The sequence below is a fragment of the Gilbertella persicaria genome (assembly GCF_025201335.1).
Source record: "Gilbertella persicaria strain CBS 190.32 chromosome Unknown B0P05scaffold_22, whole genome shotgun sequence".
Lineage (NCBI taxonomy): Eukaryota > Fungi > Mucoromycota > Mucoromycetes > Mucorales > Choanephoraceae > Gilbertella > Gilbertella persicaria.
Window position 1 is genome coordinate 283,404 of NW_026251983.1, and position 13,169 is coordinate 296,572.

The window sequence follows — 13,169 nt, forward strand, 5'->3', positions numbered from 1 at the left end:
ATTGTATTACCAAGGCTTGCGTGATCTAGATTTCCCTATTGATTTCCAACAAGTATTAAGAGCTACTACGTTGCGATATCGATGCAGTAGTCTACAACATGCTTTTTTATCCGACACGACTATCAAAACACAAGTGGGCGATGCATACTTTAAAGTGCGACCTCAACAAAAATATGAAGAAGAGTATGAAGGACTCTATCTAGACAGCGACGATGAAGACGATGTGATGGTTCATTATCAACACCAATCCGAACCAGAACGAAAAGACAGCGAAAAAGAGCATGCAAATCAAAATGAGACATGGAGTCTAGTAGAAGTGGCACCATTCTTAGGTGGACGAACAGCACATAACGGTAATGAAGGTGAAAGTTTATTTCAAATGGGTGCAGCATCTATTATGCCTGGTGTGCTTAATATGATGGAATCATTAGGAAACAATACAACTCAACCCAGCAATAATAGTCCCTCTAGTCTAGAGCGATATTGGTTTCCTAGAAAAAAGAAATAAAACTTTATTTTATGCAACTAAAGATGGCACTAATGGAGTGCTGTTCTTTGGTGCCTTGTTCAAGTCTTCTAGTCTCTTTTGTGCTTCTTTATGTCCATGTTCGGCTGCTTTTTGATACCAAGCAATGGCCTCTTGGGGGTCTTGAGGTCTACCAATACCAGCTTGAGCATAATAACCTAAAGCAAACTCAGCCTTGGGCAACCCCTTCTCAGCTGCTATCTTGGCCCAATAAAACGCCTTGTCTTCAGAAGGTGCCAACTGTGGAGGATCACCTGCTAAATACCAAGCAGAGAGAATAAGACACGCTTCAGGATGCCCTTGGCTTGCAGCTATATGATAATACGATATACTAGTAGCTACACTCTTTTGACAACCTAGGTAGCCATACTCATAACATTGACCAAGTCGATAAGCAGAAGGTGAATAGCCTAGTTCAGCTGCTCTTTTGTATAGTTTGACGGAATAAGTGTGATCTTTAAAAATGATACCATCCAATCCCTTTTCGTGCAATAGGCCAAATTCATGAAGTGCATGAGGATATTCGGGTGTAGCTGATTCGGCAGATCTTTTAAGCCATTTGTTACCTTCTCTTACGTTACGTTGTAAGCCAAGATCGCCATGAATAGCTGCAATGCCTAGTCTATACATTGCGCCAGGATGATTTAATGTAGATGCGAGTCTAATTTTAGTAAAAAGTTTGTTTTTAGTACAGTTTCGCTTTTATACTGTGTTTCAATTCATACTTGTAATATTGTGCAGCTTTTGACTTATTTTTGAGACAACCTAATCCGTCTTCATAACATTTAGCAGCACTATTTAAAAAGGATGAGCATAAATAATCAAATACAAATAAACTTACCGGTAGGCAGCATCTGAGTGCTGATGTTTGGCAGCTTGTAAAAATAAAGGAAATGCGTTATTAAAGTTAGGTTCACCAGATTTGTGCAGGGCTCCGGATGCATAGATATTAGCGAGATAGTACTGAGATTCAGCATGGCCACGTAATGCGAGTGTCTTGAGCATCTTGACTGCTTCTGCCATGTAGGCAGTTTGGTTCCTTTTACATGATTCATAGATAAAAATGGCGAGATCGCATTGAAGATTAGGGTCATTGGTTTTTTTGGCATTTTCTCGGTACATATTAATGGTTTTGTCATAAGATAAAAGTTCAGCATTATTGCCGGGTTTAAGATGGCTATGGTTCATAAGGTAATCACTGTTGAAGGAGATGGGTAAACTAACATTGGAGGGGTATCGAAGAGGTTTTTGTCCTGTCATAGGTGGAGTTGGGGGCATAGAGAGACTAGTGGAACTAGAAGTAGCTGAGCTTTGGCTCGTTCGATTGTGTTGAGTATGAGATTCATTTAATTGTATACTACTATTACTTCTACTAATGCTGCTGCTACTACTACTGCTCGCGTTGACAGGTGATTTTTCGAGCTTTCGTGCGGATATGGGCGAAACGATATGACGAGGTGGAGTAGGTGCCATTGTATTTAAGACTGGCGTGGAAGCACTGTACTGAGGAAGAGAAGCTTTTTCCCTTTCTATTGATCTTAATGAAGGTGTTGAGCGTTTAAATCTATTCTTAATGTCTTGAAGCATGGTTAATGAAAAAGAAAAGAAAAGAAAAGATAGAAATGTATAAATATATACACATTTATTAAGCGGATGTTCAACAAAAAATTATTCAACCTCCTCTTTCTTTGTTTCTTCCCTCTCTCACTGTCTATTCTTCGCCGAGAGAAGTAAGATAGTCTAATAGAAAAAATGACGTGAATTAATGAAAAGTGAGGGGGATGTGTGCGTATGTGTGTGCATGAAGGGATAAGAAAAGGGTATTGAATCATGTGTTAATTCAGTTAAGCCGAGGTTGTTAAAACTAGAGTAGTTATTAACACTTGAAACTGTCAAACAAGACTTACTACTCGTTGCATTAATCCAACTTGTTCTTCTTCCTCTTCTTCTTCTTGTTGTTTAAGTCGACTTTGATGTGTTGATGAGCTCCAATTCTAAATAAAATATTCATGTTTAGTCCAATAAAGGGGGAGGGGGGAGTAACTTACATGAAGATAAGATGATTTTCTTAAAATAATAAAAATGAGTATAGTGACAATCAAAACTATCGTCATATAAGGTCTTTTTTCGCAGTTGTAGCTCATATTCTCTATTAAATTATCACACATGATCCACTCTGCTATTATGGGCTTAATCAACACAGCTATACAAAATCACTATCTTTACCAGCAGTCGTATTAGGGTTAGTATATGACGAAAGATCTCGGTCATTGTGTTGAACTTGGCGTTTCTCGATTAGTGTTGTATACATTGTAAAGACTCGAGATGAGAAAAAAAAAAAGAGAAAAAAAAATTATATAGAAACTCCTCAGGGTAGAAGTTTGAGGTATTCAAAAAGTGTAGAATCTGCTATCTTTATCAATAAAAAAAGGCTTTTTTCTGTACCACAGTAGGATTGTCCAATAAATCGATATTATTTTTCTTATTTTAGTGAATTGATCTTTACAAGGTTTATTCAAATCAGGTCCAGATCAGAACCAATCAATTTTAGTAATTGAAGCGTTGCTATTGATCAAGAGTGCATAAAAAAATAGAGTTATCGATATTAATGTGAAACACCTGAAGCTGTAAAGAAAACAATGATACGCAGGCTATTTACCTGCCTTATAAAATGGAATGTTCTTCGGATCAAATATTTGAAGTGCATTCTACAGTAATATGTAAATATGCTCTGTCAAAATCGGTATAATAGAAATTGGCTACGTTTCTATCAAATGTAAAGAAAATGCACTCTAGGGGGGGGGGTTTTTTCTCAAAATATAGAGAGCAATATGTGCTGACTATGTCGAGTTGTTATAAAAGGATTTTGGATAGATTGTTGAATGAATTGTTTAGTAATATAGAAAGTCCTTCAAGAAAACCAAAGAAGTATTTGGCTCAAGCAAAACTCAAAAAAAAAACTACAGTCGTAAGATAGTCAATTGAGTCTCAATCTTATTACTTGGCTCTATTATGGCTGTTGAAATGAGGAAAGGAGCAACTGTATTGATGCGATTGAAACTGTTGCATAATGAAAAGAAATTACATGAGAGAGTGTATACTTGACGTATAGCATGTTTTACACACATCTCTAGGCATCAGTCTGCTTTTTTACTGAACGTAATTGCATTATCGGTTTAATCAATATTTCTAGAAGATATATGGATATTCTGATAATAAAAAAGTCGACCTAACTCAAAAATAACAATGTCTTTTCCATATTATTACTTAATACTGCATAGCCGTACAAAGAGAGCAGAAAGTATATTTACACTTTGTCAAATCTGCCAAATACCTACAAGCAGTGTTTACTAACATTCACGGTACCTTTGGTGTTGATTTAGGCCAAAAAAAAGCGACATGTGTAAAATGGTCAAAATATGCCTTTCAACCAAAGGGTATTAGTCGTGAAAATCTTGCTTTTTTGAACTTGTGTTGGCGTGAGCTGATTTTTGAATTCCTGTGGCCAAGATGTACAATCGACGATATAATTATGGCAATACAATCCTTGGACTTTCGTCCTATCAAGTACTGTCAAAAGAGCAATCTGACTGTTCAAGACGTAATTTTCGCCGTATTAACAGAAATTTGGAAGGCTCACTGGAGGTCTATCTTTGATCGTGTACCATTTGATCCCCAAAGATTACTGCAACAAACTCGTGTTAATCTGCAGCTACAAATAGCAGAGAAACACATAAACTCAAGACTTTAATAGATAGATGATAAACTAGATGACCCAAATCATCTAGCCCATACTTGACCTCTTCTATTTCTACCTCAATTATTTTCTTTCTTTTTATATTATAACACTTTAATTTGCGCCCACTTCTTGACAATAGTTTACATTCGTCTACGTGGAGCAATAAATAAAACACTTTAAAATTTTTTTTTGAACTTGTGATCTTCTTTTTGACACTACAGGACGAAAAATAGAGTTATTAACAAGATTAAGTACTCAAAATGCGCGTCGAATACTATAGTTCTTGGTAAATGTGTTTGCTTGATAGTTGTACTATCAAAACAATAAGATATGAGCGAAAAACAGTAAAAGCATTTTTGCCCTCTAGTCCAATATCTTAGCGGCAAAGCTGGTACATTTTTTATACCAATAGGATCGAAAAGTTTAGATCTACAATTTTTTTCAGTAAATCAAAGCCAAATAACTACGTCTTCGTGGCGTTCTCATCAAAAGCTTGTTTTTTTAAAAAAAAAAAAAACTTAGTTTCTGATGTTCAAGATAATCGAAATGCTTCGGGTTTCAGTCTCCGCCGTAGACATTTTTTGTGTGTATGATACTTTGATGCTACTGAAGACGTAAAAAGTCAAAAAGACTGTAAATAGGTACATCAATAAAACTTGCATATCTAAAATAGCTGACTTAAGTAACATGAAAAATAACCGAAGCATTGACTGTAGTAATAACGAGCAAAAGCTTAAAAAAAGAGTCATACAGTTGCCATTCTTTAATGAGCCATTACTCCACAAACAGACTGTTGAAACGGATGCGTTTTGGATGTGAATCCAACCAACCTTATATGTTTGTTTTGATTCTAAATTGGGCTCTAGAAAACAATACAAACATTACTTGTTATCGTTTATCTACTTTTATGTCACAGCTTCCCTACAGTATACATACATTTAATAGAGCTCAAGCAATGAACAGATTCCTTATTTCTAATTTTTCATGTCCTAATTTGACTTTTTGGTCATTCTCTTTCGAGATAATCTTTTTGTTGTATACAAAGAGAACTTATTACATAATGAACAGAGACATGCATACTTGTGTCACTGTTCCATAGTATGTCTTACAATTGATGTCATTCTCTCGGCCTATATCACAAAGACAAATTATATATTTAACTTTATCTTTATCAGTTCAATGTCTGTAGCACATTAAAAGATCATGAAGAAAACATATTTTTGGTGTAACCCTTACTCTGGGACTTATGTCAAATGAATACATTGAAGAGGTTAGTGCTCTTATCACTTGACCTGAGGCACCTTTTTTCCCAAAAATACAAACTTGCTTTGACCCACATCTCATTAATCCTTTCCTTATTAATAGTCATCCGAAAAGACTTGATTTGTAACCAGATATTTGTACCACTATCATCCAAAAAAATGACAGCATGTTCAATATGCGGGTTCTCAAAACAAAGATACAGTATTTTCGGTTACCAATTGAAGTTTCTTTTGAAAATTATATTTTATTTTTAGGAAGTCTTCAAAAAATTTGAGAACGAACCTCTTTTAGTTTAGAAAAACAGGTAGTTTTTTTTTTTTTTTTTTTTAGAAATAGGCTGTTTAAAAATGGATTGCGTTAACTATATTCCAGACGAAGACTACAATGATTTTATGACTGAGGGAATAGAGATGCTTAGGGGAAATGAGTACCTCGTAGAAGATATTTTTCAGAGTGCAGAATAGGAAAAAATGGAGGAAATGGTTTTAGAGCTGGAAGAGATGACTATTACTAAAATCAAAACATATAAAAAGTATGGGCCTGAGCAAATGATACGCTTTATACACATATTACAGGAAACAGGGGCCACTATATCAAAAGTGGCAGAAGCTTGTGGCATACCTCTACAAACTGTGTTCATAAAGTTTTAAACCAGCTCAATGATAGTAATGGGACAATTCTTTCAGGTAGTACATCTGCACAAAAAGGAAAAGCGAAATCAAAAAAAAAAAAAAAAAAAAAAAAAAAGCTTTTTCATGTCCATATCGCCTTTTTGATCCGATTGTTTGATGCTAACTCTTCGACCGTTTTGGAACAGACAAGAGAAGAGCTATCTCCATCAACTTCAATCACTCCATCATGCTCAACCTTCAACTTATTATACATGATATTTTACTCTTTTAAAATACCCATTAAATTTGATATTAAATCAGATACTCGTAACCACCTTGTTCAATTTTCGTAGCAAGTTGGGATGTCGCAAGTTTCTATCCCTTAGTAAAAAGCCATTTCCGTTTTGATTGAAAGCCGTTGCTGAAGTTATCGTAGTTTTTACAAGTCGTATCCTAATAGCCAATGATTTTTTCATAATGATAAAGCTTGCCATTTTATGCGTTATATCAGAGTTTAAAATGCCAATGGAACTATGCATTTGCTTCAATGTATCATTGCTTGTGTGCTGGATGTTTTCCTTGATTGATCCACCAGACGATTCCATAACTAAACGCTCTTGGTTGTATATATCACAACCCATACCATTTACATATCGTGCATTTCCCCTACCGCTAAACTTTTGGAACATTGCTTCAATACAGGTGTAATATACTAAGTAACTCTTTGTACTCCTTGGTGTCTGAGCGCTTGCATTGAAGTCTTTAGACGCCAAGTTGTATCGAAAATGGGAAAGTGGATTTGTAATATATATTTTTGACTGATTGAGTGATAATTGGATGTAGAAAAAAAGAGCAATACTAGAAGGATGTGATCTTTTTTTTTGTCAGCCACTTAATTTACGACATGTCAAAAAGAAAAAAAAATGAACCAAGTCAACTAAATAAAACTCTCTATTATGTGTATCTGTAGTGAATAAACAGACAAAAAGCAAATGGAGTTGTACATTTGACGCCAAGTTTGAAGCATTGTGCTCCTTTTTTTTCGTGATAGTGTTATAGATGATAACCTTTGCAAATATAACCGAAAATACTGTACATGTACCTTTTTATAAAAAAAAAAAATCAGTTCGAATAGAAATGAATGTGACAAACAATTCCTTTTTTATCTCTAGGTGCATCTTGTACTATAGAAACTAGTTCATTTGAATATTGTCATTATCGCTCTTGAATTTGTGTGACCCTACTTGTTTTGTCATTTTAGAGAGAATCTTAAAGTGGATAAAGTTTGAAATTATTGTGTGACTCAGTTATTTGATTTTTTTCACAACGGTATCGCTTACACATATTTATATATTATAATAATAAAACGAATGTAGACATAATAAATAGCAATCAAATACATAAAAGAAAATAAGGAATGTTTTTAAGAAAAAGATTAAGCAGTCTCTATAGGTTTAGAATCACGAGGATGCATGCTGTCTTCTTTTTCATTGTCTTGGTTATCACTAGCATTGTTTCTATGATAAGATTGCTGAGTAGGGGCTAAATTTGTATTGTGCATTAATCGACTACTGGTCAATCCATAATTGACGCCACCCAATAAAGAGCCCGGTAAGGAGGAATCTGCTCTGCGTCTGTTACGCCCTGGTTTATTAAACCGAGCAGGTTCAAATGTTTGCCAAACATATTGCGAGCATTTGGATGCATTTGGTAAATCTTGTATCATTTTAGCAATCGTATTCTTTCTTAGTCCAAAGAAATCTGGACCAACAGGATTATGTCCATATTCTTGGTTTCTGATAGCAAAAGCACGTCTATACATAAAATCAGTTGATATATATAGACAACATACACAACAGTACCTAACAATGATTGTCCAAACGGTTGTAGGCGTAGGCCCGGAATACGTCATTGGGCAATCATCAGCTGTTACTTCAAATTTGGGTTCTCTTCCGTTCTCTAAAATTCGACAAGTGTACTGCGTATCACTTTTAGGATCGATCATACTTCTGTACCATCTATAAATAAAATGAGATTAGCGCCATTCCATCTTATTGGGTCAACCTTACTTGCGCACTGTATAATTCGCAGGGTAAATGTAGCGTTGGTTATGATAGGCAGGTCTGTCATAAATAACTGTACCAAGATCGACAACTGTCCAAGAATCAATTTCAACAGGCAAGATATAATCACCCTTATTATCTTTGTCTACTTCATAATAAGTACGAACAATCGTGTTGACTTGCTGCTGTTGTTGTGACTGTTGTTGTTGTTGTTGTTGTTGTTGTTGTTGTTGTTGTTGTTGTTGTTGTTTAGGATAGATCAATTCATTTTCTGATGGTTCTGATGCTGGCATAATAGCAAGATTCTTTTTTCTCTTCTTATTACTAGGAGCATAAATGACTGGTATCATGGTATGATCGTTTTGTTGATCGTTATAATGGGACATCGATGCTGGCGGTGGTGAACCAGAAGAAGAATTGGACGAAGTTGAATTAGAAGGCAAATAACGGTATTGTTCTTTATCAACTGAAGCTACTGTAAATGCTGATCTTCTGCTTGTGTCTGGCTTTTTGGAATAAGACATGGAAGGAATGGGCAATGTCATATCACTATGGTAATGTGGGTGATGTTGGTCATCAGTCGTGTTGTTATAGTAAGCTTTTGTAGGGGAAGATAAACGGGGTCGCTTTTTGATAAAGTCATTCGTATTACTGGATGGTGTTGCTGAAGATGAAGGAGATGAAGATGGGAAAATCGGTTCTGGGCGAAATACTGGTACAGAAGATGATAAAGAAGGTAGTCGGGAAGGCAGTGGTGGACTAGCATTATCTCCATCTTGATTTCGATGTCGTAAATACCGGTCGAATTCAGTGTCACTTGTTTTGAAATGAGAGGAAGGAGGTGGTGATACAGGTGGATTTCTCAAATATTGATCTTCCAAAGTAGAATAGCAATTACATATTGGGTGACTAGGTGATTGTGAAGATGTCTTAAATTGTTCAAATGATTTTGTTTTTAGTGCAGAAAAAAAGTCTTCTTTTTGCCATTTCATTGTCTAAATAGAAGTGAGTCATTTAAATCTATCTCATATTTGACCTTACGGGTTGTAATTCCAAATAGACTTGAAGGCAAGGATCTGTTTCATAAGACGGCTTTCCATAAATAAACAATTCTTCTTTTGACTGGTCCATGATCCAAGTCAATAGACCATGGCCTTCCCATATAAAAGAATCGCGCTTGAGGTTCTCTTGTGGCTCGCTTAGACCAAGCCCTGATTCTTGGAAATTGGCGGTATAGATAGACAAGTCATGATCCCTACATATGATATCAGGGCTATAAAATGAATGTTTAAATGATGGTTGTAAGTTTTAAGGTTGCATATCACATGGAGTTGAGACTCTTTACCTAGAAGAGCAAATAGACCATAAACAGGTTTTTAAAGGAATGGGTAATGAAGACAAATCGCTCGCTTTATTATCATTATCGTTTAGAGGAAAGCTGGTGAGTCGAGTTGATTTTGATCCACGTAATGTATAGAATACTTTGACTATAAAAAGGCTGTGTAAATTACAAGAAATTTATAGAATTGTATGAATTTCCAACCTTTGATTGCTCTGTTGTTGTGTTGTTGATTTTCTATTTTTACAGTGGCCATGACTATCAAACACACATAAAGAAAAAATTGGAATTAAAGAAAAAGCAAAAAGAAATAAAGAAAAGAGAGAGAGAAAAAGAAAAATCACACAAGAAAAAAAAGAGTTTCTCTTTTTTTTTTTTTTTTTTTTTGAGAAAAGGGCACTGTATGAGGTTTCTCTATGTGTTTCACTACTAAACTCCCAAACTGTTTACCAGATTTAGTTACTTTTTTTTCTTCACCTTTTTTTTTTTTTTTTTTTTTGCAACTCTATCATCATTACTACAGAAATTATTAAATAATTATCTGTGTTTCTTATAGTAGAAAGAGAAACAACATTTCACAAAAAAGAAAAAAACCTTAAAGCACCTTGGAAAATTCCCAGCATCATTCGTTTTTTTTTTTATTTTATTTTGATAAGTTATTATGCGTACGTAGAAACACATTCAAAAAAATGTAACGTTGATTTTACACTTATCTACCCATTCTCCATCTATTACTATCGTAGTGGTACAAATAAAGACAAGTTGCCTAATAGGTTGTACAGTTTAAAATAACAGAAAGAAACTTTCTGAATTATCCTGATTGACACATTGATGTTGATGTGGCATCTAAACTGACTATAATGGAAGATCTCTTTTTTAGAAAGGAAAAAAGCGATGATAACTAATCAGCTATTTTTTTTAATCATTTGTTACCCAATCAGATTATAAGTACACGTTATTTCTTTCCGCGCTATTATCATTCAACTTCACACGCTCTTTTAATCAAAATTACCGTCAATCACTTCAAAAGGGAATTCTTCGGAACCGCTTTTTAAAGTCGAGTAGTTTCCTTTTTAGTTATTCTTACCTATACAATTTACATTGATTCAAGTGATATATATGTTATGCAGTGTGACTCTTTTGTATTTACAAAATAGACGTATAAAAAAGCAAAATAAGGGACTAGACCCTTTTTATCGGTAACTGAATAGTAAAGTGACCCTTTTTTTTCCTGTCATATTCAGTACATGCAAGTATGAAGGGATGTGTAACTGAGATAGTACCAATGACTTTTTGTGGAATACAAAAAAGAAAGAAAGAAAATTAGTCTTGGATTGACATGAAAAAAAAGCTACAAATATGTATTCTCTTGGCATTTCTTTTTTATTAAAAGGAAAACAAAGTGTTGCTTGGTGTAACACTGCTGAGATGAAGATAACATGTAATTATTATCTTATTTCAAAATGAAGGAAAAAAGAAGAAGCGAAAAACAAAAGAAAACAATGTTGGTTAGTGTCTCACTATTATATAAAGAAGTTTTGTTTCTTGGTTGTATGTTTGTTTGTTTGTTATTGTATTCAGTTTTGCGGCATGAGTGTGTTTTCACACAAACAATGGATGCAAATGGATTTTTATTTCTTCGACCAATCAATAACATTGTAATTGTATTTAAATATCTTTACAGATTTACATGTTAAAAGAACGTGTCCAAACCGCACATCATCTCTCCAATCCTTTTTGGACACATACCGATCCACAATAAAGCCTGTTGTACCGGGCTGTTCTCGATAATAATTTTCTTGATAAAACTTGACCAAGTATTTGAATGATTTGACTTCTTCTGGATGGAGTCTTCTTATAAAACAAGGAGGATACCTTAGGCGTCTTTGATCTTCTATTTCATACAAATGATACCAACTTGTTAAATCTTGCTGAACTTGTTTCCCTTTTTGCTCATAACGTGCTTTCTGTTTATCAATAAGATCCAATTGATGCACGCCAAACAGGTTGACAGAAGTACCAAAGCTAAGGTTGCCTTCAAGACAAGGAACGTTGAGTTTGTTGAGATCAGAAATACGCACATAATCAAATTGGTTATTTGGCATATCAATCCTCATCTGGATTTCTCGAGGCATCCAATAGCTTGTGACTACTTCCAAGTGACTGATAGAGGGACATCGTCTGGTGAGATAACAAAAGAGTGCTTCAGACACTCTTGAAATAGCGATGCGCAACGATTTCAATGGGTGAGTTCGCTTGACTGTGTGCTTGTCTTCAATCACAAGTGCTGTTCTGATCAATTCCAGTTTTTTTAAATGTACACACATATCCAGAATCATGTCGATTGGAATAGGATTGAAGTTAAACTTGCCAAATTCATCACTGGCCAGTGAAAGATCTACGAGTTGGCTACACAATGACAATGGTCTCAAGAAGTCAAAAAAGTGATCATGCGCCTTGACCCACATATCCATATGAATAGACTTGATTGAATGAGATTGTCCGGCCACAATGGCAGATAAAACGCGCTCATTCAATCCATGCTGTAAAAAGATGTCTGTATTGTATCGAATGATCAGGTCTTGCAATTGAATGGCTTTCTGTGCCAATGTATCAAAGAACAATACACCGGGGAAATGAGAATCCTTTAGGCCCTGCAGACTAAGCGTCTTTAGTTGAGTCAATTGATTGGCCATGCCCAAGAAAGCAGCCGAACACCCGGCCCTACTCAGTTTCTCTTCAGATTCATCGTAGTTTGTAAAAGCAGTGAGTTCAAACCGAAGTTCAAGCGTAGTCAATTGAGGGTATTTGATAGCAAGATAGATGAGCCAGACAGGATGATCAAGACACAAGTCACTTAAGATGAGTGTCTTTATGCGATCGACTACATCTATGTTTTCTGTCATGTGCTTCACTTGTGGCAAAGTGGCTGTTAGATGAACTGTCAGCATCTGTATATACACAAGATGAGGACATGCTCGATGTAGTGTGTCCCAATGAACATGATCGAAGTTTAACTGCTCTTCACGCATACTAGGGCTAAAGTATCCATCCAATGTCAAATGAGTCAATTGAGTACCCAATGACAGCAATGGCAGTAATGTATGAGTTACTGTTAGTGCACGAACAACTCTCTGCGATAATTCAAGATGAGTAAGGGTAGACCCTGCATCTAAAAGGACTTCACTTGCTTTCGGTGTATCGTATATCTTGGCTAGTTGTTTGAGTTGTTTGAATGAAGCGAGTGTCGATCGTGTACAATGCCGCCAATCGTTGAATTTGAGAATCTCTACATAGGGACAATGTTGACTGAGAAACTCAAAATCTTGTTTAGTGATGCCTACACGATTCTTTAGATAGAGTTCGCGAACATAGAGTCCAAGATTGTGTTGAACGAGAATACAAAAGAACTGCTTTAGTTTTCTTTTATGTTGAATAGTAACTGACCGGACAAGGGCAGGATAGAATGAAACATAATACACTTTACATGCCAATAAACACTGGATAAGGTCATTGTTTGGTAGAAAACGAACAATGCGCTCAACAATTTCCAAAGGTAGTTTGATAGGCATAAAGAAGAATTAAATTTGAAAAATCAAGCAAAATTCACGCTCCTTATTTGTACATC

The 13,169-nt window shown here is 35.3% G+C and overlaps 5 protein-coding genes across 5 annotated transcripts; all 5 read right to left on the bottom strand.

Annotated features, from left to right (window-relative positions):
* Positions 1–517: 517 nt before the first annotated feature.
* On the bottom strand, positions 518–2,160 carry B0P05DRAFT_511039 (uncharacterized protein; the record flags this gene model as incomplete). The annotated part of the gene is made up of 3 exons (XM_051575606.1): positions 1,368–2,160; positions 1,252–1,320; positions 518–1,187 (listed from the first exon to the last, which is right to left on the bottom strand). Exons 1-3 carry the CDS (start codon positions 2,111–2,113, stop codon positions 518–520), a joined length of 1,485 nt encoding a protein of 494 aa, XP_051434447.1. The 5' UTR covers positions 2,114–2,160.
* Positions 2,161–2,418: 258 nt separating this feature from the next.
* Positions 2,419–2,837, bottom strand: B0P05DRAFT_587640 (uncharacterized protein; the record flags this gene model as incomplete). The annotated part of the gene is made up of 3 exons (XM_051582606.1): positions 2,419–2,520; positions 2,575–2,705; positions 2,753–2,837. The coding sequence occupies 3 exons, from the start codon at positions 2,835–2,837 to the stop codon at positions 2,419–2,421; spliced, it is 318 nt and encodes a 105-aa protein (XP_051434448.1).
* Positions 2,838–6,576: 3,739 nt separating this feature from the next.
* B0P05DRAFT_458710 (uncharacterized protein) lies at positions 6,577–6,855 on the bottom strand (the record flags this gene model as incomplete). Its single annotated transcript, XM_051573976.1, has 1 exon — positions 6,577–6,855. A coding segment is annotated over one exon (279 nt), but the record flags the coding sequence as incomplete, so codon positions are not given.
* A 614-nt stretch (positions 6,856–7,469) lies between these two features.
* On the bottom strand, positions 7,470–9,928 carry B0P05DRAFT_543847 (uncharacterized protein). The gene is made up of 5 exons (XM_051578472.1): positions 9,746–9,928; positions 9,548–9,689; positions 9,244–9,475; positions 8,209–9,197; positions 7,470–8,157 (listed from the first exon to the last, which is right to left on the bottom strand). Exons 1-5 carry the CDS (start codon positions 9,795–9,797, stop codon positions 7,575–7,577), a joined length of 1,998 nt encoding a protein of 665 aa, XP_051434450.1. The 5' UTR covers positions 9,798–9,928; the 3' UTR covers positions 7,470–7,574.
* Positions 9,929–11,116: 1,188 nt separating this feature from the next.
* Positions 11,117–13,127, bottom strand: B0P05DRAFT_543850 (uncharacterized protein). The gene has a single exon (XM_051578473.1). The coding sequence runs from the start codon at positions 13,111–13,113 to the stop codon at positions 11,173–11,175; it is 1,941 nt and encodes a 646-aa protein (XP_051434451.1). The 5' UTR covers positions 13,114–13,127; the 3' UTR covers positions 11,117–11,172.
* Between the last annotated feature and the right edge of the window lie 42 nt (positions 13,128–13,169).

Coding starts and splice junctions, on each gene's coding strand:
- B0P05DRAFT_543847 (XM_051578472.1), bottom strand. CDS start 9,797: ATGGCCACTGTAAAAATAGAAAATCAACAACACAACAACAGAGCAATC. Junction 9,476..9,547: donor TGGTCTATTTGCTCTTCTAG/GTAAAGAGTCTC, acceptor TTCATTTTATAG/CCCTGATATCATATGTAGGG. Junction 8,158..8,208: donor GCGAATTATACAGTGCGCAA/GTAAGGTTGACC, acceptor TTTTATTTATAG/ATGGTACAGAAGTATGATCG.
- B0P05DRAFT_543850 (XM_051578473.1), bottom strand. CDS start 13,113: ATGCCTATCAAACTACCTTTGGAAATTGTTGAGCGCATTGTTCGTTTT.